This window comes from Scyliorhinus torazame, chromosome 22 (assembly GCF_047496885.1).
Source record: "Scyliorhinus torazame isolate Kashiwa2021f chromosome 22, sScyTor2.1, whole genome shotgun sequence".
NCBI lineage: Eukaryota > Metazoa > Chordata > Chondrichthyes > Carcharhiniformes > Scyliorhinidae > Scyliorhinus > Scyliorhinus torazame.
The window spans coordinates 102,521,347-102,547,743 of NC_092728.1; the positions used below are offsets into that span (position 1 = coordinate 102,521,347).

Consider the following 26,397-nt stretch of genomic DNA (forward strand, 5'->3'; position numbering starts at 1 on the left):
TTTGCAGCTTGACGGCACAAGAGGAGTGAGGGCAGATGCAAAACCCGACAGAATTATATCCCCAATACAATCGAAAAATTGTACACTTGGACATTTCAGGCAGGATTTTGCTTATTGATTTGGGAGTCCAATGCAGGTCCCGACCCCTCACTGTGTTAGGAGCAGTCACCCGATGGTAATTTCCTCTGAGTTGGATAATTAGTGGCCAGAGGGTGAGCTGGCTAGGCAATTAAGGATGGCGGGGAATGTGATGTATGTTCGAGCGGGGGCGAGGGAGATCAGTGGGCGTTAGGATGCTTGGCGCCATGGGCGGGGGCTACCAGTCTAGCTGGGTGGGCTAGCTCACAGAAGCGCAGTGGGGGGCCACCAGGTGATCAGTTTGTTGAGGGGGGTTGGGATTGTTATTTTGTTATGGGGAGGAGGGTGGGGGGAGGGGGTATTGATCTGCTGACAGGGGCGGGACTGGCGCTTGGAGACAAATTGGGGGTCGATGATGGTGGGTGCCCGAGGGCGGGCCTGAGGAGACGCGGGACGCGGGCTGGAGGCTGGCCGAAGAGGGGTTACGGTTGAATGGTTGGGGGGGGGGGGGGGGAGAGGTGAGGGGAGGGGGTGGCCTCCCCCCCCCCCCCCCGACCAGGCTGATCACATGGAACACGAGAGGGTTGAATGGGCCGGTCAAGAGGGCTCACGTGTTCGGGCATTTGAAGAGTTTGAAGGTGGACGTGGCAATGCTACAGGAGACACTCCTGAGGGTAGTGGACCAGGCTAGCTGAGGAAGGGGTGGTTGGGCAGGTATTCAGGAGCTAGAGGGGGTCTGTGGGAAGATGCTCGGAGTAGAGTCAATACGTCCTCATCGTGTGCCAGGCTCAGCCTGATACAATTCAAGGTGGTCCACCGGGCACACATGACGGTGGCCCGGGTGAACAGGTTTTTGGGGTAGAGGACAGGTGTGTGCAGGTGGGCCCGCAAACCATGTCCACAGGCTTTGGGCATGTCTGAAACTAAGGGTATTTGCCGATGTCATGATGTCCACGGTTTTAAAGACAAGGGTGGCACCGAGTCCAGAGGTGGTGATTTTCAGAGTGTCGGAAGACCCGGGAGTCCAGAGGGCGAGAGAGGCTGACGTTTTGGCCTTTGCCTCCTTGGTAGCCCGGAGACGGATCTTATTAGCGTGGAGGGACTTGAAGCCCCCGAAATCGGGGGTATGGGTTAGCGACATGTTCCTCTGAGACTTGAGGAAATTAAGTTCGCCCTGAGAGGATCAACGGTAGGACACATCTGGAGATGGCCGCTGTTTAGCGACTTCTTTGGGGAAAACTAAACTGTTAGCAGATTCAATAAGGGGGAGGGGGTTAGGGAAGGAGGGAGGTGGGGGGAGTTAGTTTAGTTTAGGCGGGAACAGCGAGAGGGAATAAGATCAGAAGACATAGGAGCAGAATTAGGCCTCTTGGCCCATCGAGTCTGCGCCGCCATTCAATCATGGCTGATATTTTTCTCATCCTCATTCTCCTGCCTTCTCCCCATAACCCCTGACCCCCTTAGGGATGGAGGGATGTTATCTGGGTGTGGTTGTTGGTTGAGGGGGGAATCTTAGCGTCCACATTCAGGAGGGAAATGGGCCTGTAGGACCCGCATTGCAGCGGGTCTTTTTCCTTCTTTAGGAGGAGTGATATCGTTGCCTCTGACATAGTCGGGGGCAGCTGCCCCCTTTCCCTCGCCTCATTAAAGGTTCTCATCAGTAGCGGGACCAGCAAGTCCATATATTTCCTATAGAATTCAACTGGGAATCCGTCTGGTCCCGGGGCCTTCCCCGCCTGCATTCTCCCAATCCCTTTCACCACTTCCTCCGTCTCAATCTGTGCTCCCAGTCCCACCCTCTCCTGCTCCTCCACCGTAGGAAATTCCAGCTGATCCAGAAAGCACATCATTCTCTCCTTCCCATCCAGGGGCTGAGCTTCATATAATCTTTCGTAAAATGCCTTGAACACTCCATTCACTCTCTCCGCTCCCCGCTCCATCTCTCCCTCCTCATCTCTCACCCCCCCTATCTCCCTCGCTGCTCCCCTTTTCCTCATTTGGTGGGCCAGCAACCTGCTCGCCTTCTCCCCGTATTCGTACTGTACACCCTGTGCCTTCCTCCATTGTGCCTCTGCATTACCCGTAGTCAACAAGTCAAATTCTACATGTAGCCTTTGCCTTTCCCTGTACAGTCCCTCCTCCGGTGCCTCCGCATATTGTCTGTCCACCCTCAGAAGTTCTTTCAACAACCGCTCCCTTTCCCTACCCTCCTGCTTTCCTTTATGTGCCCTAATAGATATCAGCTCCCCTCTAACCACTGCCTTCAGCGCCTCCCAGACCACTCCCACCTGTACCTCCCCATTATCATTGAGTTCCAAGTACCTTTCAATACACCCCCTCACCCTTAAGCACACCCCCTCATCTGCCAATAATCCCATGTCCATTCTCCAGGGTGGACGCTGTTGTTTTTCTTCCCCTATCTCCAGGTCCACCGAATGTGGAGCATGATCCGAAATGGCTATAGCCGTGTACTCCGTCCCCGTCACCTTTGGGATCAGTGCCCTTCCCTGAACAAAAAAGTCTATCCATGAATAAACTTTGTGGACATAGGAGAAAAACAAAAACTCCTTACTCCTAGGTCTACTAAATCTCCAGGGGTCCACTCCTCCCATCTGCTCCATAAAGTCCTTAAGCACCCTAGCTGCAGCCGGCCTCCTTCCGGTCCTGGACCTCGATCTGTCCAGCCCTGGGTCCAGCACCGTATTAAAATCTCCACCCATTATCAACTTCCCCACTTCTAGGTCCGGGATTCGTCCTAACATACGCCTCATAAAGTTGGCATCATCCCAGTTCGGGGCATACACGTTCACTAATACCACCGCCTCCCCTTGCAATTTGCCACTCACCATCACGTATCTGCCCCCACTATCCGCCACTATAGTCTTTGCCTCAAACATTACCCGCTTCCCCACTAGTATGGCCACCCCCCTGTTTTTTGCGTCTAGCCCCGAATGAAACACCTGCCCCACCCATCCTTTGCGAAGTCTAACCTGGTCTATCAGCTTCACATGCGTCTCCTGAAGCATAACCACATCTGCCTTAAGTTTCTTTAGGTGTGCGAGTACCCGTGCCCTCTTATTCGGCCCATTCAGCCCTCTCACATTCCACGTGATCAACCGGGTTGGGGGGCTCTTTACCCCCCCCCCCCTTGACGACTAGCCATCTCCTTTTCCAATCCAGCTCCTCACCCGGTTCCCACGTAGCCGTATCTCCCCCAAGTGGTGCCCCCCCCGCCCCGACCCCCCCCTCCCATACCAGCTCCCCCCTCTCCCCAGCAGCAGCAACCCAGTTAACCCCCCCCCCCGCTAGATCCCAAACTAGCGTAATTGCACCCCCCATGTTGCTCCCAGAAGTCAGCAAACTCTGGCCGACCTCGGCTTCCCCCGTGACCTCGGCTCACACTGTGCAAGGCCCCCTCCTTCCTGCTTCCCTGTTCCCGCCGTGATTACCATAGAGCGGGAACAAAGCCCGCGCTTCCCTTTTGGCCCTGCCCCACAATGGCCGGCGCCCTCAGCTCCTCATCCTCCCTCCCCCACGGCATGGGGAAGAGAGAAAAGTTACAGGGTCGCAGGATTAACAACTTGGGAAGTCATCTCTTCCCTCTTTTCCCCCCCTTCATCCCACATATTCACCCCCCCACTTTGTCCCAAACGTTCTTTTTATGGCCCGCTCACTCCAGTTTCTCCTCAACAATAAATGTCCACGCCTCATCTGCCGTTTCGAAGTAGTGGTGTTTCCCTTGATGTGTGACCCACAGTCTTGCCGGTTGCAGCATTCCAAATTTAATCTTCCGTTTGTGCAGCACCGCCTTGGCCCGATTAAAGCTTGCCCTCCTTCTCGCCACCTCCGCACTCCAATCTTGATATACGCGGATCACCGCATTCTCCCACCTACTGCTCCGAGTTTTCTTTGCCCATCTGAGGACCATCTCTCTCTTCTTATATCGGAGAAATCTCACCACTATGGCTCGGGGAATTTCTCCAGCCCTCGGTCTTCGCGCCATAACTCGATAGGCTCCCTCCACCTCCAGCAGACCCGTCGGGGCCTCCGATCCCATTAACGAGTGCAGCATCGTGCTCACATATGCCCCGACGTCCGCCCCTTCTACACCTTCGGGAAGACCAAGAATCCTTAAATTCTTCCTCCTCGCATTATTCTCCAGCACCTCCAGCCTTTCCACACACCTTTTGTGTTGTGCCTCGTGCATCTCCGTTTTCACCACCAGGCCCTGTATGTCGTCCTCATTCTCAGCAGCCTTTGCCTTCACGACCCGAAGCTCCTGTTCCTGGGTCTTTTGCTCCTCCTTTAGCCCCTCAATCGCTTGTAATATCGGGACCAATAGCTCCTTCTTCATCTCCTTTTTGAGTTCTTCCACGCAACGCCGCAGGAACTCTTGTTGGTCAGGGCCCCATATTAAACTGCCTCCTTCCGACGCCATCTTGCTTTGTGCCTGCCTTCCTGGCCGCTGCTCTAGAGGATCCACCGCAATCTGGCCACCTTCCTCGCTTTTTTCCATCCGTGTCCAGGGGGGATTCCCTTCTGGATTACAGCACAGTGTTTTTTGCCGTTAAAATTGCCGTTGGGGCTCCTATTAAGAGCCCAAAAGTCCGTTCCACCGGGAGCTGCCGAAACGTGCGACTTAGCTGGTCATCGCCGCACCCGGAAGTCCGGCGCCGCATAGATGACGCGGCCGGCGCCGCATAACGGACGTCATCCGCCAACCCGCGCATGCGTGGTTGCCGTCCTGTCCAAATCCGCACCGCAAGAAGATGGGGGACGGATCTTGTGGGGCCGCGGTAAGAAGGAGGTCCTCCTTCAGAGAGGACGGCCCGACGATCGGTGGGCACCGATCGCGGGCCACCCCACATTGCAGGTGAAGGCCGGTGCAGGATCCCCCCTCCCCGCCCCGCAGGCTGCCCACCCCAGCGTTCACGCACCGCCCACGACTGCAGCGACCAGGTGTGGACGGCGCCGGGGGGAACCCGCCGTTTTGGCCTGGCCGCTCGGCCCATCCGGGCCTCAGAATCGCGAGGGTGCCGGAGAATCGCCATTTTGGGCGTCTCCGGCGAATCTCCGGCCTGCGAAACTCGACCGGGCCGTTCCTGCCGCTTGGGAGAATCGCGGGAGGGTGTCGGACCGGCGTCCCCGGAAATGTTGGCGGCCCAGGCGATTCTCCCAACCGGCGCGGGAGTGGAGAATCGCGCCCCTTATGTACTTTGGCACCTGTTGTCATCATCAACCGCACTCCAGTATTGTGCAGCACAGTTTGTGGCTCAGTAAAGCTTGCTGCATTCTGCCTCAAAAAAATGAACTATTCCGGGACATCAGTCCCCCAGTGTAAAAGCAGAGCTTCCTGCAGCCACTACCTGTCCGGCACGTCCGAGTGAGCTCTCCATGTTAATGACAAATTATGCCACGTCCACTAGCGATCAGATTGAAGCCAGCCCGTTAATTTTGTTATGGGCCAGGGTTTAGAGAACCCCAAAGTGTATCATGGAATTCACCTGACCCACAACTTTTAATCGATTGTGGTTATGGGGAGCCCACTCTACAGGTGTGGTACAGCAGAAATGGAAAAGTATTTTTTAAAGCAAAACAATGTTTATTCTATGAACTCAAGTTAACCTTTTTAAAACATACAGTGAACATCTTAGCAACCATCAATTCAAATACAACCCCCAAAGACTACAACACGAAGTAATCCTTTAAGCTTTCCTTTTTAACATCCATCCGACTTAAAAACAAAACCTTTATCAGAAGCACATCAGGTTAAAGTCACTACTGAAAACATTTATAATTATGAATTCACCAAATGATCAAGAGATAGTCTTTTGATGGCAGAGAGAACTGCAGTACACCTGCTCTGTCTGGCTTCAGCTCCAACACTGAAAACGAAACTAAAACACACCCTGCAGCCTGCTCACAAAGGGAAGTAAAAAGCTGACAGACAGACCAGCTCCACCCACTCTCTGACATCACTGCAATAATAAACACCCATTTCTTAAAGGTACTCTCACTACAGATATTTATATTCACACCCATTTATAAACACCCAATTCTTAAAGGTACTCTCACATGACAATTTAATACCTAATCGATGGACTCTTCAGTTGGAAATGTTTGGACAGAATCCCAGATATGAGAAGGTAGTTTTCTCACTCACTGTGTGAGTTAGCTTGTTAGTTAGTATTCGGAACCCTTGGTGCAGTAGGGGACAGAACTGATAATATGACACAGGACGATAATCCAAAACATTTTCTAGCTTCCGTGGATTTTCAGTAACTTCGCGTTTAGAAGCACAAAGCATTTTCCAAGTAATCGGTTTCTCAGTAATAAACTGCAAAATATTTTTCATGAAATGCTTAACAGTTATGTCACCATTGCTAATCATTCAGTTGGATAGCACAAGGCAACAAGGACTGCCTTTGCAGTTGCCAAAAAAAGCAACCAACTGGTATTCAAACTGTCTTTTGTATGAGTTAGCAGATGCCAAGGAGTGATTTCAAAGCTGCAATCTAATCCTTGGTGTTTTATTGTCACAGTTTATGACATTTTGGGAAGAAGTCGTTTTGATTGCTGCCTTGGTGTCACTAAGAATAGCTTTAGCTGGACATTGCTGGTTGGGCCAGCATTTATTGGCCATCCTTAATTACCCATTAATAAGCCTGAGGCTGGCCTTTGAATGCCTTTCCCACAGCATCGACAGTTCCAAACACTCGCCCAACCTGGTTCCCACTGCAACCAAGCCAGACACAGTGCAGACAGTCGTACACTCAGTTCCTGAGCACGATCAGGTCGCAGATCTCCTGTGCCAAGGATATTCGCAACGCCCTGCTGGAGTGCTCAAAGGGGATTGCCAGCAGGGGGCAGGTCTCAGTGCCTCCACCATGTCTACAACCCCCATTTGGACAATCCCTTCTTGAGCGTGCTCATTCCAGGACTCCGGGCTGGAGCTGCCGTCTCCTGGTGGATTCAGACATGGTCATTCCGGGGACGAGGTGGGGGGGGGTGGGTGAGTAAACGTCAGATTCTGTCTACCTCCTCCCTGTCATGCACCCATTCTCCATCACCCTCCCCCCCCCCCCCCCCCCCCCCCCCCCCCCCCACCCCCCCAACCAACCTTTACTCAGGCTGACACTGTCTCTGTTTGTGTTTGTTCAGCGGGGTGGGGGAGGGGGGTGCGTGTTAGGGTTAGGAGAGTGTTAGGGTTAGGAGAGTGTTAGGGTTAGGAGAGTGTTAGGGTTAGGAGAGTGTTAGGGTTAGGAGAGTGATAATACAAAGGCTTTAATTACCAGAGAACCAGACAGCTGGCGAGAAGTGTGCTCACTGCACACTGCCCACTGAACGTATCCTTATATACAGCTCCCTGGGGCCGGAGCCGGAGGCGGAGTCCCCCAGGGTTCCAAACCCGGTCTTAAAGGGATCATGACATTAAAGGTACAGTTATCATTCATCACATTGCCATAGAGGCTCTGTGTCGCCTGTGTGCCATCAAGCATGTGAGCGTTAAACATTCACCCCCTTGATTCTGTTCCAGCATCCAATCCATGACTCCATTTGATTTTTAACCCTTCTTAACCCAGCTGGACAAAACTCTCGCAATCTCAGCCTTGAATGTGCCAATTGGCCCCCGTCATCCACAGCCTTTTGGCTGATTAAGTTCCAGATTTCCATCCCCCTTTGTCCGAAAGTGCTTTCTTAGTTCGACCCTGCTGGGCCTCACTCGATTTCCAAGATTTATGTCCCATCGATGTCCACTGTCACCAGAAGAAATAGTTTCTCTCTTTCAACCAGACCAAGTTATCTTATTGTCAGGTGAATTGGGCATTCTGAATTCTCCCTCTGTGTACCCGAACAGGCGCCGGAATGTGGCGACTAGGGGCTTTTCACAGTAACTTCATTGTGTTAATGTAAGCCTACTTGTGACAATAAAGATGATGATTATTGAGAAGGTGGAGCATGAGTCATTGAACCACTGCAGTCTATGTGGTGTAGGTACACCACATAGGGAGTTGGAGATTTTGAGGATCTTGGCCAGCGCCAGTGAAGCTACAGTGATGTAGTTGGTGCGAGACTTGGAGGAGAACTTTCATGTGGTGGGGTTCCCAAGTGTCTGCTGCCTTTGTCCGTCGAGATGGTAGCGGCACAGGTTTGGAAGGTGCTGTGTAAGGAGCTTTGGTGAGATGCTGCAAAGCATCTTGTGGATGGTACTCCTCATCTCTGTCCGAGAGAACCACCCCTAATTTTAAAATCATGCCCCGTGTATCTGGAGGTAACATTCTCACTAGAGGAAACATCCTTTCCATGTCCACCTTGTCGAGACCATTCAGGATCTTATATATTTCAATCAAGTCACCCCTCAATCTTCTAAACTCCAATGGGAGCAAGCCCTGTTTGTCCAACCTCTCTTCATAAGACGAGCCGCGCATTCCAGGTATCACCTCCGAGTAAACCTCCTCTGAACCACTTCCGTTTACATCTTTCCTTAAATAAGGAGACTAAAAGTGCACACAGCATTGGAGATGTGGGGCTGGATTCTCTGATTCTGCAGCCACGTCCGCAGGATCCGTCTGGTCTTACAACCAAAACGTCGGCGGCCCCCGCACACTGATCCTCCGGCCAGTGGGGGGGGGGCGGCAGCCGCGCAGTGTAAAGCCCGCTTCACCTGCGGATATGGCCGCAGAATGGCCAGGTCCGGGCCGCGCATACACACGGCAGCGGCCTGTGGCGGCCGCATGGTGCCGGCCACGCGTGGACCTGCCAAACACTGCCCCCCTGCAACCCTCACTCCCACTGCCAGGGAAAGGCTCCCCCCCCCCCCCCCCCCCACCCCCACCCCACCCCCGACTGCTTTCCCAGGTGAAACACTCCGGTGTTTACGCCGGCGTCAACACTTAGCCGCCGTTTTGAAGGATCCGGGTGGAAGCTTTTGCACACACAGCAAACTTTGGTGGTGTTGTCTGGGGAATAAACACTTGGCCCAGGACCCTCAAGATCACTCACTTGCTGTTCTTCGAAAGAGTGCCATGGGGTTTTTAAACATCCCGAGAGGGCGAGGGCTGGTTTAGCACACTGGGCTAAATCGCTAGCTCTTGAAAGCAGACCGAGGCAGGCCAGCAGCACGGTTCAATTCCCGTACCAGCCTCCCCGAACAGGCGCCGGAATGTGGCGACTAGGGGCCTTTCACAGTAACTTCATTTGAAGCCTACTTGTGACAATAAGCGATTTTCATTTTTCATTTTCAGACAGGGCTTTGGTTTAATAATACCGTCCAAAGCGCCTCTGACCTTGCAGCACTACTTCAGTGCTGCACTGGCAGGGGTGGAACCCACGACCTCACACAGCTGAAAGAATGCTGTCCTTTGAGCCACAGCTGACACATGTATGGAATTAGCAGAAAGCGACTTTTAAAGAACGTTGCGGGTACTAAACTAATCATTTTCAATGTTAAGGCAATGTTAAAAAGCAATTAGACACTAAATATAATGTTAGAATTCAAAGCAGGAGCAAAGGATTATCAAATTACTGTGGTCACTTGCTGGTCAGACTATGTGTGATTCCATTTGCCAGAATAAAGTTTGTGAGTGCAGAGAAATGTAACAAAAAGGAACATTAGCATTAAGGTGCTTCGGTACGGGTTAAAACCATGCCTTACAAGCCAAACTAAAAAGCCATTAATGGAAGACCTTGGCAAAGAAATATAAAGTCTTAAATGACACAGATAACGTGAATCCAGAATGCTAGTTTGTGGGTCGTCGGGCCAATAGATTTAGCCAATGGTGATTTGAAACGCCAGCAGACAAAATGATTTTGTCAAAAGCTGACAAATGTGTGAAGCAATCTCTGGCGAGACTTGGGGTTTAATTTTTCAAATGGAAGTACAGGTGAATATTAGATTGGGGGTGAGTTGGAGTTTTGGAGAGGTCAGCTCGCTGAGCTGAAGCACCTGATCCTCAACTTTTACTTACTCTTGTACAAACTTTGAAATCTATCGAATACGTTTTGCCATTGATTATCCGATATTGTAAAATGATGGGTTCTATCTGTGGCAACTCTCATCCCGTTTAGCGGGTGGGTCCTGGGAGGCTGGTCCATGCCCGGATCTCAGACTCTCCATTTCCAAGTTCTATCCACTCTATTTTTTAACATTCATTCTCTCACAGATCGGAGGTTTGATGAAAGGCCAGTATTTGTTCCCCTACCTTATTACCATGAACTGAGTGTCTTGCTCGGTCACTTCGGGCGGGGGGGGGGGGGGGGGGGGGGGTGGGGGGGGGCACTCATTGCCCAGGGCCTGGAATCACATGTAGGCCAAACCTGATAGGGACGGCAGATTTCCTCCCCTTCAGGGCGTTAGTGAGCAAATTGGGTTTTTACAACAATCAGTGATAATCATCAGGGGTCACCGTGACTGAGACTAGTTTTCAATTCCGATTGTTATTCATTGAATTTGAATTGCACCAGCTGCTACGATGGTGGAGTTCGAAGCCTTGGCCCCAAACCATTAGCCTAGGCCTCAGGATGACCAACGCAGTGACTTTGCCACGACACCACCATCTGCCGTTTGAGATGAACCCTGTTAATCTTTACACCACAGTGGAGGGACAGATGTTGGGAAGGGCAAAATCAAAGTCCACCGCGGCTTGAGGGTGTTTAATATTTAATACATTCGCCGGATATGGCACAACGCAGCACAGTGCGGGCAGCAGCAAAGGGAAGAAGGCAGAGAAACATCCTCTCCAGGTTATCCGCTCTAGCTGCCAAACTACTAGACGTCTCGGATCCTCCTTGTCCCTGCAATTATACAAAAGCGGTCCAGAGTCCGGGAGCTGAAACATGCACCCTCCCCCCCACTGTGAGCAAATTCCTGAGCATAGGTTTAGCTGTGACTTACGCAAAATTACTCCCAGATTGGATATGCTTGTCTATCTCTACTGTAGAATGCAAGGACTTTTTAAAAACATAAATTTACGGACCAGCATTTATTGCCGTCCCTAGTTGCCCTTCAGAAGGTGGTGGTGAGCTGCCTTCTTGAACCGCTGCAGTCCTTGGGGTGTAGCTACACCCACTGTGCTGTTAGAGGGGGAGTTGCCCCAGCGACAGTGAAGGAACGGCAATATATTTCCCAGTCAGGGTGGTGAGTGACTTGGAGGGGAACCTCCAGGTGGTGGGGTTCCCAGGTATCTGCTGCCCTTGTCCTTCTAGATGGTAGTGGCCGTGGGTTTGGAAGGTGTTGCCTAGGGAGCATTGGCGAGTTACTGCATTGCACCTTGTAGATGGTACACACGGCTGCTAATGTTCGTCGGCGGTGGAGGATTTGAATGTTTGCGGGCTGCTTTGTCCTGTATTGACTAGAATATCAGTTTGTAATTCCAAAGACTCCAGACGGTCAACGATACATCGTGTGTATATATGTTGCGTCACTTACTCATGAACTATCATCTTTTATCTTATAAATTCCATTTAGGGTTTCCCAGGTGATATCGGACCTCCAGGGCAAAATGGTCCAGAAGGCCTAAAGGTGAGTGCAGTTAAATGGCTTTCCAATCAGGCGGGAGATTAGCTAACTAAAGTAGCTCATGACCAGGCTGAAAGACTTGTATGTTTGACATTTTCATTTCAAATCCTACAAAACTGGTCGAAACTGTCCGCCCTGGACCTCGCATCACTCCACGGTGACCAGTTCAACCCACCTACCATCCTCCCTCCATCCCGGAACACCCTCCCCGAACAGGGTCCGCCAACAGGCAGCCTTCAAATCCAGGAATGGGAAATATGGGAAGTCACTAACAGGCTCCTTGTAACAAACCCCAACTGTTAAATGGCAGGCGTTGAGCTGCCATGGCGACGGTGGTCCTTGCTAAATAGGTTCAGGACAGGCCAGGGCCCCCGTGCAGCGAACCTCCACTGCTGGCGCCTCAGTGCAAACCCCTCGTACCCTTGCGGAAAGACCTACCTACACGCTGAGTGGGCGCCTGATCACCTTCCCCTCAGCAAATGAGAAGGTTATTGCTTAGCTATGCATTCACTAAATAAATAAACTATCCGGCTGTCTTTCCAAAGGATTGACCAACCAGTAATGCTTTTGTTGGTATTGCTCCGATCGATTTAAATATTGTGGATGGAAAGTGCACTTAATTAGTGAATAACAAAGGATTTATTTACGAGGGTCTACAAGTTCAGCAGCATGTAAGCTGCTAGTTCTGGAATGCCTCCAGCCGAAGAGAATTCCTCCCCCCTGTGGTGTTTCCCTGTTCCGAGTTCCAATTGGACACCCAGGCCAGGCGGCCCTTCCTCTGCTGTGTTGCTCTTAAAGGGACAGTGACCACAAAAGGTCTTCCCAGGCAGCTGCACTTTGGAGGTCAGACCAACTGTGGTGGCTAAAGTATTTTGGGCTTCAGGGAGTTTGCGAATTTTTGTGAGAAATTTGCGGCGTTTAATATTTTCTTTTTGAAACCTTTCCCAGGGAAAGCCTGGAGCACGAGGGTTGCCTGGGCCACAGGGCCTACCCGGTCAAGAGGTAAGTACAGGGAGAAAAGTTACATCTACCATGTTATTACTTTGTTGCCAACGGTGCATTAGCTTTACTCTTGGATTAAGCATTAAACTCGAGCCGCATCAACCCAGTCAGGTTAAAATATATCGTGGCCGCTACTTTGGAGAGCATGGGAGTGTTCCCTCGTGTCCTGGAGTCGATATGCATCCCTCAATCAACATCATAAAACATTATCTGGTCATTTATCACATTTCTGTTTATCAGACCTTGCTGTTTGCTAATTGACTGCTTTATTTTCCCACATTTCACCAGTGACTAACTTCGAGAAGTATCACAGTCCCAGGTTTGATTCCCGGCTTGGGTCACTGTCTGTGCGGAGTCTGCGCGTTCTCCCCGTGTGTGCGTGGGTTTCCTCCGGGTGCTCCGGTTTCCTCCCACAGTCCAAAGATGTGCAGGTTAGGTGGATTGGCCATGCTAAATTGCCCTTAGTGTCCAAAATTGCCCTTAGTGTTGGGTGGGGTTACTGGGTTATGGGGTTAGGGTGGAGGTGTCGTCTTGGGTGGGGTGCTCTTTCCAAGGGCTGGTGCAGACTCGATGGGCCGAATGACCTCCTTCTGCGCTGTAAATTCTATGATTCTCTGAAGTATTTCATTGGCCGTAAATCACTTTGAGACATCCTGAGATCCTGAAAGGTGCTATAAAATGCAGGATTTTTAATACACAGCATGGAACCCCCCCCCCCCCCCCCCCTTCGAGTTGTCCTTGTTAATAGTATGCTTATTATATTGTTAAGCCACACTGGTGAAGGACATTATTCAATTTGAGCACATTTTGTTCGGGAACAGCCGGGACACTGTATGAGAGAGCGAGTGCTGCACAGTGCTGGCCTGAGGTCTACGAGGCAAAGGGGATGAATCCCAAAGCCTTGGGAAGCTCGGGAATCTGCACATTAGAGTCAGACTCGCTGCGATTGTATCGCAACGTCTTGCGGAGCGTGGCGAGCCAGGTAGATCCCGGGAATGGGGTCTCCCGGCTTCTATCGGCCACACTGTTCTGCGGCAAGCTGCTTTTCGGGCGCAGATTGGCCGTTGGATTTTGCCGCAGAATCCATATCCGTGGAATCCCCACAGCGCAGAAGGTTGGCCATTTTGCCCATCGCATCTGAACCGGCCTTTCGAAAGAGCACTCTACCTCGGCCCACTCACCCGCCCTATCCCCATAACCTCACGCATTGGTCAGGGCCAATCCACCTAACCCGCACATCTTTGAACTGTGGGCGGAAACCGGAGCAGCCGGAGGCAACCCACGCGCACACGGGGAGAACGTGCAGACTCCGCGCAGACAGTGACCCAGGGCTGGAATTGAACCGGGTTCCCAGGCGCTGTGAGGCAGCAGTGCTAACCACTGTGCCGCCCCGAATCAAAGTGGAGGTTTTTCTTTAATCCAGCGCAAAAAAGGGTTAAAACAGCCCACTTCACAACTCAGGGTGACTCTGTACTGATGTCTGTCATAGCAACAGCTGTATCTGATGTGAGCTCGGGAATGGCATCAGAGAGTTTGCAAAGGAAGAATAGGAAAATTAATGAAAAAACTTCCTTGTAAAATACATTTGGTTTATTCAGTACAACATCCTGCAAAGATCAGAGATAAATGATTCCAGTTTGGATCAGCAGCCGTTTCAATAGATGTGAAAAAAAACCCACATGCAGACATTGAGTTCTTTTCCAACTTTAATGGATAAAAGCAAAAAATATATTTTTCCATCATTCATGGACTAACTGAAAGGAAAATACCAGGCTCCAAGTAAATTAGATTTAGCACAAATATAATCATTCTCTAATGTTTGTGTCTGAGCAAAAATAAGGGTTGCATTTATATCGCGCCCTTCTTGTCCTCGTTTTCACATTCCCTCGTGCCCTCACCTCTCTCGGTTTCCTTTTTTAAAAATATTTTTTTATTCTCCTCCTTTTTCACATCTTCTCCCAAATTTACATCCAACAATAAACAATAATCAGTAACGAATGTAATGCCAATCCCCATATCAATAACAACGATCCCATCCTCCCACCAAACCCCAAACATTAACCCGCATGTTCACATAAACAAATGACAAAGAGGAATCAGGAATCACCCATAGTCACCATTAACACACACTGCCCCCCTCCCCCCAACCCTCCCAGCCCCCAACCCCCCTAATGTTCGATGTGATCCAGTTCTTGAAAGTGCATAATGAATAACGCCCATGAATTGTAGAATCCCTCCATCCTTCCCCTCAGTTCAAATTTGACCTTTTCAAGCGTCAAGAATTCCAGCAGGTCCCCCCACCACGCCAGGGCACAGGGTGAAGAGGTTGATCCCCACCCCAAAAGGATCCACCTTCGGGAGATCAACATCTGCCTCCGCGCCCGTTTCCAACCCCGGCTGGTCCGACACCCCGAATATGGCCCCCCGAGGGCCCGGGTCCAGTTTCACGTGCACCACTTTAGAGATTACCCTGAACACCTCCTTCCAGTAATCCTCCAGCTTTAGACAGGACCAAAACATATCAACGTGGTTTGCGGGGTCCCCCCCGCAACATTCACACACATCTTCTACCCCCTCAAAGAGCCGGGTCATCCTCACCCTTGTAAGGTGCACTCTATACACCACCTTCAGCTGTATCAGCCCCAACCTCGCACACGAGGTGGAGGCATTCACCCTCCGGAGCACCTCACACCTCCTCCATACCCTCTCCCAATCTTCCTCCAACTTTGCCTTGATCCCTTCTAGTGGCGCCTTCTCCTCCTCCAAAATAACCCCGTAAGCCCCTCTCTGTTTCAATAACCTCTTCAGTCCCACACCCCTCCAGGTTCAGTGAACTCTTCTAATTCCAGCCTTTCGAATATCCCGGGTTTTAATTGCTCCACCACTGGCGACCTTATCCTTAAGTTCCTTATTATTGGCCTCACCCTTAAGCTCCAGAATTCCTTCCCTATTCCTCTCCGCCTCATTTTCCTGCTGTAAGACGCTCCGTAAAACCTACCTCTTTGACCAAGCTTTTCGCCACCCGCCTTAATATCTCCCTATGTGTTCAGGGTTAAATTCTGTTTGATAATCGCCCCCAAGTGGCAGCTTGGGATGTTTTATTCCATGAAAGACGCTATATAAATGGAAGCCGGTTTAATTTGTTGTTGGTACTCCAAGCATCTTAATGCCACTTTTAAAGCCATGATGCGATGTCTTAAATTGCTGTACATGCACATTCACTGACATAGCCAGTATAATTTTTTTTCAATCTTTTCTTTAAGAAGGCAAAGAAAACTAGTGTTAGGAGAACATCGTACAAGAGCCTCTATTGAAGCCAGATCTGTACATAGCTGTCTCAGTGTTGTCAAACCCCACCAGTGGAGTACAATTTCACCCAAGGTCCCAAATGATCATCCGGAATCAATATGATGCAATCAAAAAATGACGAGAAGCCTGTGGTGGTCCTTTTATTTTGACCCGTAGGTATTAGGAAACCTAGAATTTACAGTGCAGAAGGAAGCCATTCGGCCCATTGAGTCTGCACCAGCCCTTGGAAAGAGCACCCCACTTAAGTCCTTCACCTTCACCCTATCCCCGTAACACAGTAACCCCACCTAACCTTTTTGGACACTAAGGGAAATTTATCACGGCCAATCCACCTAACCTGCACGGCTTTGGACTGTGGGAGGAAACCGGAGCACCCGGCGGAAACCCACGCAGACACGGGGAGAACGTGGAGACTCCGCACAGGCAGTGACCCAAGCCGGGAATCGAACCTGGGACCCTGGCGCTGTGAAGCAACCGTGCTAACCCGCTGTGCCACCATGCTGCCCATCCAACCATTGTTGGATGGCAGCTAATAAAAACTGTACAACTCAAGCAAAGAGAATGGTTGCCCCACCCAGAGGTATCAATTTGTACTCTCATGGTGCCAGTCGGCAGTGACTGTGCAAATGGCAGAATGCCGAGGCTCCCCCTATTGAGAAGATGGGCCCAGGCAACTTGCTGTATGACAGGGCTTTGACCCCAGAATGGTAAGGTGTATTCTAATGAGTAATGCATATTATTAACTGACGGACGCTTTGTATGTGGTTTATCGCAGGGCGATGAAGGACGGATAGGACCACTCGGAGATCCAGGGCCTGAGGTGTGTTTATGTTTCTCATTATTATTCATTCCTTGCAATGTTCCTCCACAGATCAAAATAAACATCTGGGACGAGATTCTCCGATCCCCCCCCCGGCCGGGTCGGAGAATCGCCGGGGGCTGGCGTGAATTCCGCCCCCGCCGGTTGCCGAATTCTCCGGCACCAGAGATTTGGCGGGGGCAGGAATCGCGCCGCGCCGCTGGCGCCCCCCCCCCCCCCCCGGCGATTCTCCGGCCCGAATGGGCCGAAGTCCCGCTGCTGGAATGCCTGTCCCGCCGGCGTGGATTAAACCACCTCTCTTACCGGCGTGACAAGGCGGCGCGGGCGGGCTCCGGGGTCCTGGGAGGGGGGGGAAGCGCGGGGCGATCTGGCCCCGGGGGGTTGCCCTCACGGTGGCCTGGCCCGCCATCGGGGCCCACCGATCCGCGGGCGGGCCTGTGCCGTGGGGGCACACTTTTCATTCCGCCTTCGCCACGGTCTCCACCCTGGCGGAGGCGGAAGAGTCCCCCTCCACTGCGCATGCGCGGGGATGCCGTGAGCGGCCGCTGACGCTCCCGCGCATGCGCCGCCCGGCAATGTCATTTTCGCGCCAGCTAGCGGGGCAGCAAAGGCCTTTCCCGCCAGCTGGCGGGGGGGAAATCAGTCCGGTGCGGGCCTAGCCCCTCAAGGTTAGGGCTCGGCCGGTCAAGATGCGGAGGATTCCGCCCCTTTGGGGCGGCGCGATGCCGGACTGATTTGCGCCGTTTTTGGCGCCGGTCGGCGGACATCGCGCCGATTTCGGAGAATTTCGCTCTGGTACCTTAAGTAAAATATCAGATGAATCCATAGAATACAGAGAATCCTGCAGTGTAGGAAGAGGCCATTTGTCCCATCAAGTCTGCACCGACCCTCTGAAAGACCACCCTACCTAGGCACCCGCCCTATTCCCATAATCCCCCGTGACCTCCACATCTTTGTCTAATTATATATCGTGTTTAAATATTTTTGAAGCAAAGGAGTGTACAATATTAAAGCAGATAAATTAATAATTTAGACACAAGTTCACCTTAAATCGGCTAACGTTTAAACTGCCAATCCCTCAGTGATGTGTTGACCACATTGAGGTGGGAGAACATGGATTGATGGTCGGTGATGTTCTCAGTTCTCAGTCCCCAAGGAAGGAGCAGGTAACCAGGCTTAAGGAAAGAAGGTGCATGCCTTTGGAGGAAACCAATGCTGAGTGAGTCGAAGGGGAGTGTGTACTTGAGTAAGATGTCACAGCAGAAACATTGCACAAAACCTGGCGATTTGTGAAGGAGCGTTATTTTGCACGTTAACGGGAGAAGCTTTGGGAGATCTGTCTCGGCAGGAGGACGCCAGGTAAGAGGTTGAGGTGGGGTTGGTGGGGTCTGGGGCTTTGGGGAAGTAAGATTTGGAGAGAGAAAACTTTTTGGTAAAGGAGACACTGAGAAGCATTTGAGGAGAAAGCTCTTGTTGAATTACAGGAAAGCCTTTGTCGAGTGTGATTCGGAATGGGCTGCTTAACAAGGACTTGTAAATGAGTGTTAAATTATTTTTGGTCTGATTGTTTAGGATGATTGAGTTTGTGACCATATAACTCACTTTTGAGTTTTTAAATTATAGGCCAGTGAGCTTAACTTCGGTAGTCGGGAAGATGCTGGAATCGATCATCAAGGAAGAAATAGCGAGGCATCTGGATGGAAATTGTGCCATTGGGCAGACGCAGCATGGGTTCATAAAGGGCAGGTCGTGCCTAACTAATTTAGTGGAATTTTTTGAGGACATTAACAGTGCGGTAGATAACGGGGAGCCAATGGATGTGGTACATCTGGATTTCCAGAAAGCCTTTGACAAGGTGCCACACAAAAGGTTGTTGCATAAGATAAAGATGCATGGCATTGAGGGGAAAGTAGTAGCATGGATAGAGGATTGGTTAATTAATAGAAAGCAAAGAGTGGGGATTAATGGGTGTTTCTCTGGTTGGCAATCAGTAGCTAGTGGTGTCCCTCAGGGATCAGTGTTGGACCCACAACTGTTCACAATTTACATAAATGATTTGGAGTTGGGGACCAAGGGCAATGTGTCCAAGTTTGCAGACGACATTAAGATAAGTGGTAAAGCAAAAAGTGCAGAGGATACTGGAAGTCTGCAGAGGGATTTGGATAGGCTAAGTGAATGGGCTAGGGTCTGGCAGATGGAATACAATGTTGACAAATGTGAGGTCATCTGTTTTGGTAGGAATAACAGCAAAAGGGATTATTATTTAAATGATAAAATATTAAAACATGCTGCTGTGCAGAGAGACCTGGGTGTGCTAGTGCATGAGTCGCAAAAAGTTGGTTTACAGGTGCAACAGGTGATTAAGAAGGCAAATGGAATTTTGTCCTTCATTGCTAGAGGGATGGAGTTTAAGACTAGGGAGGTTCTGCTGCAATTGTACAAGGTGTTAGTGAGGCCACACCTGGAGTATTGTGTTCAGTTTTGGTCTCCTTACTTGAGAAAGGACTTACTGGCACTGGAGGGTGTGCAGAGGAGATTCACTAGGTTAATCCCAGAGCTGAAGAGGTTGGATTACGAGGAGAGGTTGAGTAGACTGGGACTGTACTCGTTGGAATTTAGAAGGATATGGGGGGATCTTATAGAAACATATAAGATTATGAAGGGAATAGGTAGGATAGATGCGGGCAGGTTGTTTCCACTGGCGGGTGAAAGCAGAACTAGGGGGCATAGCCTCAAAATAAGGGGAAGCGGATTTAGGACTGAGTTTAGGAGGAACTTCTTCACCCAAAGGGTTGTGAATCTATGGAATTCCTTGCCCAGTGAAGCAGTAGAGGCTCCTTCATTAAATGTTTTTAAGATAAAGATAGATCGTTTTTTGAAGAATAAAGGGATTAAGGGTTATGGCGTTCGGGCCGGAAAGTGGAGCTGAGTCCACAGAAGATCAGCCATGATCTCATTGAATGGTGGAGCAGGCTCGAGGGGCCAGATGGCCTACCCCTGCTCCTAGTTCTTATGTTCTTATGTTTTGCAATGCTAACTGGCTCTGATTGGGAAACGAAATGCAACTGAAAATAATGTACTGTCCAGTTGGGTATTGAGTATCCAATGTGTTTGGAAAGGGGGGCACCTCAATAGGAACAGTGTCTTGCATTTATATAGCACCCTTAATGCAGTAAAATGACCCAAGGTTCATCGCAGGAGTGTTATAAAGCAAAGTTTGATAATGGGCCACCAGAGGAGATATTAGGACTGGTAACGCAAAGCTTGACCAAAGAGGCTATTTTTCAGTAGAAAAAGCAAAGCAGAGAGTTTTTGGGAGAGAATTGCAGAGTTGAGGGCCTCGTCAGCTGAAGGTACGACCGCTAGTGGTGGAGCGATTCGAATCGGGGATGGTCAAGAGGCCAGGATGAGATGAGCGCAGAGATCTTGGAACTGAACCCCAATTTGGGACAGACCATAATACCGATGAAAGTGACGTCTGGACTGAGACATTTCAGGAGCCACATGACGATCCAGTTAGTCCATTTACTCTCCTGGGTCACTGACTGCAATTGAAACTGGGATTGAAGTAGATCCATGCACAATTTTCCATTTGAGCGAATAATCATGGAGAGCTCACGCCCAGTTTTCCACTTGAAGCGACAGGTTGACACCCTACCATCAGGCTGAAGGCAAAGGGCCGGGATTTTCCTGTCCCATTTTGTTTCCAGGCGGGAGCGGAAAATCTCCCGAGGGACTCAGATCGCGTTACACAGCGACGTAAAAGCATGACCGCGATTGTGCTCTCTCAAAGGGAGCAGCCGATGGGCAGAGCACCCGGAGGAGCACGGGTGATTGCATCGCTCAGCAAGAAATCTTACAACACCAGATTAAAGTCCAACATGGTTTGTTTGGAATCACTAGCTTTCGGAGCGCTGCTCCTTCCTCAGGTGAGTCCCTACATCACTCACCTGAGGAAGGAGCTGTGCTCCGAAAGCTAGTGTTTGAAACTAACCGGTTGGACTTTAACCTGGTGTTGTAAGACTTCTTACTGTGCTCGCCCCAGTCCAACGCCGGCATCTCCACATCATCGCTCAGGGGTAGGGGGGGGGCGGGGGGGGCGTGTCGGGCAGAGATGGGGATGTTGGGACGGGTCCCGGGTGAACGTTTATGCACCGGAGTGGCTTTTAAAAATGGCCCCTTGATCTTTAAAAGACTCAGGTTTCTGGTGGGACAGCCTCCGCCACCGTGACATAGGGGGACCTGCATTTGTTGCATTCCCAACGATACGGTGGAGATAGCTGCCGTTGGTGCCGACGGTTTCAACGCCACTCTTCCTGCCCACTGCCGCACTCCGCCGGAATGCAGGTAAAACTCCACCATCAGCGTCAATCCTTTTGGGCTGAGCGAAGTGAGCAACCTTCCTGCTGAGAAATAATAATATAATAATCTTTATTGTCACAAGTAGGCTCACATTAACACTGCAAAGAAGTTACTGTGAAAAGCCCCGAGTCGCCACATTCCGGCGCCTGTTCGGGTGCACAGAGGGAGAATTCAGAATGTCCAAATTACCTAACAGTACGTCTTTCGGGACTCGTGGGAGGCACGGTAGCATTGTGGATAGCACAATTGCTTTACAGCTCCAGGGTCCCAGGTTCGATTCCTGACTTGGGTCACTGTCTGTGCGGAGTCTGCACATCCTCCCCGTGTGTGCGTGGGTTTCCTCCGGGTGCTCCGGTTTCCTCCCACAGTCCAAAGATGTGCGGGTTAGGTGGATTGGCCATACTAAATTGCCCATCGTGTCCAAAATTGCCCTTAGTGTTGGGTGGGGTTACTGGGTTATGGGGATAGGGTGGAGGTGTGGACCTTGGGTAGGGTGCTCTTTCCAAGAGCCGGTGCAGACTCGATGGGACTAATGGCCTCCTTCTGCACTGTATGATCTAACCGGAGCACCCGGAGGAAACCCACGCAGACACGGGGAGGTTGTGCAGACTCCGCACAGACAGTGACCCAAGCCGGGAATCGAACCTGGGACCCTGGCGCTGTGCTAACCGTCGTGCACCCGTGCCGCCCATGCCATAAATGAATATTCTTTGATGTTTGGCACCCAACGTCAAGATAACAGTTTGGACAGCACAGTGAGATGCATAGGAAACCTCCTGTTGTGCTGCCCTCGACAGGACTTATGCAGAACTCAGAGCAACACCCTCCACTGTGTGAACTTTCCCATTTCCCACATCAACCATTCTTGTGTTGTGTCCCGGTGCCAGTTTATGTTGAACTTTGGCCAGTTCTGGGGAGCGAAGCCTGTGCTTGCTAACATCTGGCTTGAGGCTGAACAGATTTATTTCACAGAGGACCTGCAGAGTAATAAGAGCGAAAGGACTTTCACCCCAGCATTGCGGACGGCATTTAAACCCCTGGGCAGCATTTCCCAGACGCTGGGGTTTCCCGTCTCAGCACCCGGCTGCTCCACAGCCACTTAATGTTTGGCGGGACGGTTAATAAGCTGAGGGAGGGACTTCTGACCCCGTTTGCGGTGATTGGCCGGCAGCTGCGGAGTCCCAGCAGCGCCAGGTTTGAGCGGTGGCCACTGGTGGGACTGCAGCCAATCTCCAAACAAGAGAAGCCAATGGAGGCCGGACTGAAGACTGAAAGTAGGTCCATGGTGTTGGTGGGGCCTAGCTGGCAGGCCTCAGCAAGGGGAATGAGGGGTTTGGAGAGCTGGTTAAAGGGGCTAAGACCTTTTTGGGGGGGGAGGGGGGGTTGCCTCTGATGGGCAGAGAGGACCCTGAAAAGAGGTGCCCATCTCCTGCCTGACAGCAGCCATCACTGCTAAAGTTTACTGATCACAGTTATGTTGACATGAGATGCCCTACAATTAGCCTCCAAATCACTAGACCAGACAGCATTGAAAAAAAAATTATCCGGGCTACCCAATTCTGATCGCCAACGGTAAAGTTGATGTGTGTGGATGCCACAAAGGGTAACTTTCTACCAAGTTTTCTGCCCATCAGCAATGTGCCTCAGTAACTCAAAATGGGTCCAGGAACCTTATTATCTACCACATCCTAAATCGGCTTAGTTTTGTTCTATGACAGCACATTTTTAAAAAATGTGAAATATTGTGTTATTTTGGAAAGAAGGATGTGTCTGATTTATTTAAGCTGAGGAAAGGTTAATAGAGACAACCTGTCTGGGAGAGCTGAGAGATGAAAGAGATAAAGGTGTTAAATGCATACATTTGTAATAAGAGGTCGTGGTGAAGTGGATTCAAAAGAAAATTAGTTAGCTTTTTTTAAAATTTGCATTAGGAGATAGATAGGGACTTGATTTTCAGCTGTTAAATTTACATAAGAACTAGGAGCAGGAGTAGGCGATTTAGCCCCTCGATCCCACTCCGCCATTCAATACGATCGTGGCTGATCGCCTCTTGGCCTCGATTCCACTTTCCTGCCCTTTCTCCATAACTCTTCAACTCAATACTTATTAAAAATCTGTCTGTTTCCTCAAATTTACTCAATGTCCCGGCATCCACTGCTCTCTGGGGTAGGGAATTCCACAGATTCACGATCCTTTGGGATCTTTGTCCCTTATCCTAAATTTGTGACCTCTCTTGCCCCACAAGAGGAAGCGTTCCGCTCTATGTCTACTTTGTCAATACCTTTTATCATCTCACATACCCAAATTAGATCTCCTCACATTCTGCTAAACTCGAGAGAGTCTCGGCTTAAACTGCTCAATCTTTCTTCATAAAACAAACCCCTCATCTCCGGAATCAATCTAGTGAACCTCCTCTGAACTGCCTCCAATGCAACTACATCTTTCCTCAAATAAGGGGACTAAAACTGTGCACAATACTCCAGGTGTGATCTCACCAATGCCTTGTACAGTTGCAGCAACACTTCTCTACCTTTATACTCTATCCCTTTAGCTATCAAGGCCAAAATTTTAATGACGAGCAATTAACTTTAACAACTTACAAAGATATCAGGCGCGATTCAGCCACCACGATATGCCCAGCGCAGAGCCGGTTGCTACGGGAGAATCACGGGCGAGGCTCAAATCGGGGTTCACACCGGAAGCCGGGCTCATCGCAAATCACCTGACCCGCGGCGCCCGGCACGGTCTGGATCGCGCCCCCACTCTGCGCCGGACACAACACGGTGCCCGCATCGCGCCCGCTATTTCATACTCTTCTGAATGGGTTTTGGAATTCATTTGTCCGTTCCAACATGTAACATTAATTTTGTTGCATTTCTATGTATCATTCCAGGGACGTCCTGGGAGGAGAGGATTTCCAGGAAAACCAGGACCTGATGGTCCTAAGGTAAACGTTAGGTAGATGTAACAATCTGGATTGTATTTTGGGTGCTTCAGATACATTTAACTCCAGTTACAGCTAAATAGTAAAATGCAAAATCTACATGTCACAATTTGTTTCCTCAAACAAGCGATGCTCATACCTGTTCAAAGATCACTGTAATCCTTTGTCAAGGTACCGATCTGAGTTCCTAAACTAGACACAGTCATTGTGCGACAGCAAGATGCTATTTGACTCATCAATTCATGCTGGCTGCCTGTAAGTCCCATTCTCCGATGCCGGTGTTTATGTATGATGTGGAGATGCCGGCGTTGGACTGGGGTGAGCACAGTAAGAAGTCTTACAACACCAGGTTAAAGTCCAACAGGTTTGTTTCAATGTCACTAGCTTTCGGAGCGCTGCTCCTTCCTCGGGTGAATTTTGAATACCTCTGCATTCACCTGAGGAAGGAGCAGCGCTCCGAAAGCTAGTGACATCGAAACAAACCTGTTGGACTTTAACCTGGTGTTGTAAAACCTCTTACGGTGTTATGTAGTTACATTGTGTACCTTGTGTTGCCCTATTATGTATTTTCTTTTCTTTCCTTTTCTTCCCATGTACTTAATGATCTGTTGAGCTGCTCGCAGAAAAATACTTTTCACAGTACCTCGGTACACGTGACAATAAACAAATCCACTCCAATCCAATCTATCCCAGTGACCCTGAACATTTATTTCCCTCCAATCACCTTCCAACTTTGTTTTGGAATCATTTGTCATCTTTGCTTCCACCCCCTTTGGAGGGAGCGCGTTCTAGGCCATTACCACTGGCTGTGTAAAGATGTTCTTCCTCACATCCGCCCTGCACCCCTTGCCCCAAATTCGAAATCTGTGTCCCCAAGTCTATGGGCGGGATTTAACTAAATGAGAACAAAGTGGGCGTGCTTAGCTGCGTGTTTCCTAGTGCTCGCAGCGGCAAGAGACACAACGCGATCAAACCTCACGCGGGTCTGATAGGGGACCTCAGCGGGTAACGTGCAGCTGAGGCCGCACATAGCCCCGTTTTGTGCACTAAGGTGCTTTGCTCGCCAGAACCCCACAGGAGCATTCCGATCCGGACGCCATTTTTAACTAGTGTCCCGGTCCCCGACCCTTCCCCCTCCAAGCCCCAATTCACAATGGGAGTGTCCCCCCACTCCCACAATTCCCCAACACCCGCACAGGGCACCCCAGGCCCGATCACCACTGCGCAAAAAGTACCAACCTGGCACCTTGGCAGTGCCACCTGGGCAGTGCCAGGCTGCCACCCAGGTGGCAGAGCCAGGGTGTCAGGCTGCCACTAACAGGGTGGCACAAAGGGCATGCACCTGGGAGCCTCTGATCCCCTGGGAGACCCCCACGAGTGCCATTCCGTCTGGTCCCGGTTCGTGGAGACCAGTACTGAATGGCGCTCGCCCGAGGTCTCCAAGGCGAAGGAGATGGACCCCACGCCTCGGGAAACTACACAGTAAAGTGAGACTAGCCTCCTCGCTTTAACATGCCGATTTGCCTGAAAGTGATGCTGCCCACAATGGGCAGGATTTACATCGCAACGTCTTGCGAGATGGTGTTAGATCTTGCAAGGCGCTGCGTCCCGGGTTGATCCCGGGAGCAGGGTATCTATCAGCCACACTGCGCCGTGGCGAGCTGCTTTACAGGTGCAGCGAGGCCGTTTGATCGCGCCCTTTGTAGCAGAAAATAATGCAAACATTTTCTCCTCGTCTACTTTATTTAAACTTCTCATAATCCGGCATATCATCTATCAAGTCTCCCCTTGATTTCCTTTTCTACAAAGGGAACACGCCCAGCTTCTCTAATCTAACCTTGTAGCTAAGCTCTCTTATCCGTGGAACTCTTCTGGTAGAAATGTCAGGGGCCCTCACATCCTTCCTGAAGTATGGTGACCAGAACTGGATGCAACACTCTAGTGGTGGTCGAACTAGTGCTTTACAAGTTGCATCAAAGCCTCCCTGCTTTTGTACCTGATACCTCTACAAATGAAGCTCAGGAACCCACATGCTTTGCTCACTATTATCCTGTCACCTTCAAATTTGATGCTCTTGGACCCCCAGGTCCATCTGTCCGTGCGCACTCTTTAGGATTTTGTCACTGTTGGCTTGCGACCATGCAAGAAGTACTGAATGCAACTTGTTTGTACAAACAATCCTGCGGCAGCCAACTGGTACAGAGATCGGGGAATTGAGGCAAAAACCCAAACCTTTCCTCAAACTTCTGAAGTGAGTCTGGATTTGGTTTAAGCAGAGTTGGATCAGGTTGAGCCTCGGGGGAGCCAGCGCTTGTCTGGGTGTTCACTGGTCCCTGGCGGAGGTTAAAGTGACTGTGAAGCAGC

The 26,397-nt window shown here is 50.5% G+C and overlaps 1 protein-coding gene across 1 annotated transcript in view; it reads left to right on the forward strand.

Moving 5' to 3' along the window:
- Positions 1-26,397, forward strand: part of col27a1b (collagen, type XXVII, alpha 1b) — a 699,034-nt gene that overhangs the window by 349,295 nt on the left and 323,342 nt on the right. Inside the window, exons 19-22 of the mRNA XM_072487808.1 lie at positions 11,546-11,599; positions 12,545-12,598; positions 16,683-16,727; positions 23,983-24,036. Coding sequence (XP_072343909.1) covers positions 11,546-11,599; positions 12,545-12,598; positions 16,683-16,727; positions 23,983-24,036 — 207 coding nt within the window. The remainder of the gene's footprint in view (positions 1-11,545; positions 11,600-12,544; positions 12,599-16,682; positions 16,728-23,982; positions 24,037-26,397) is intronic.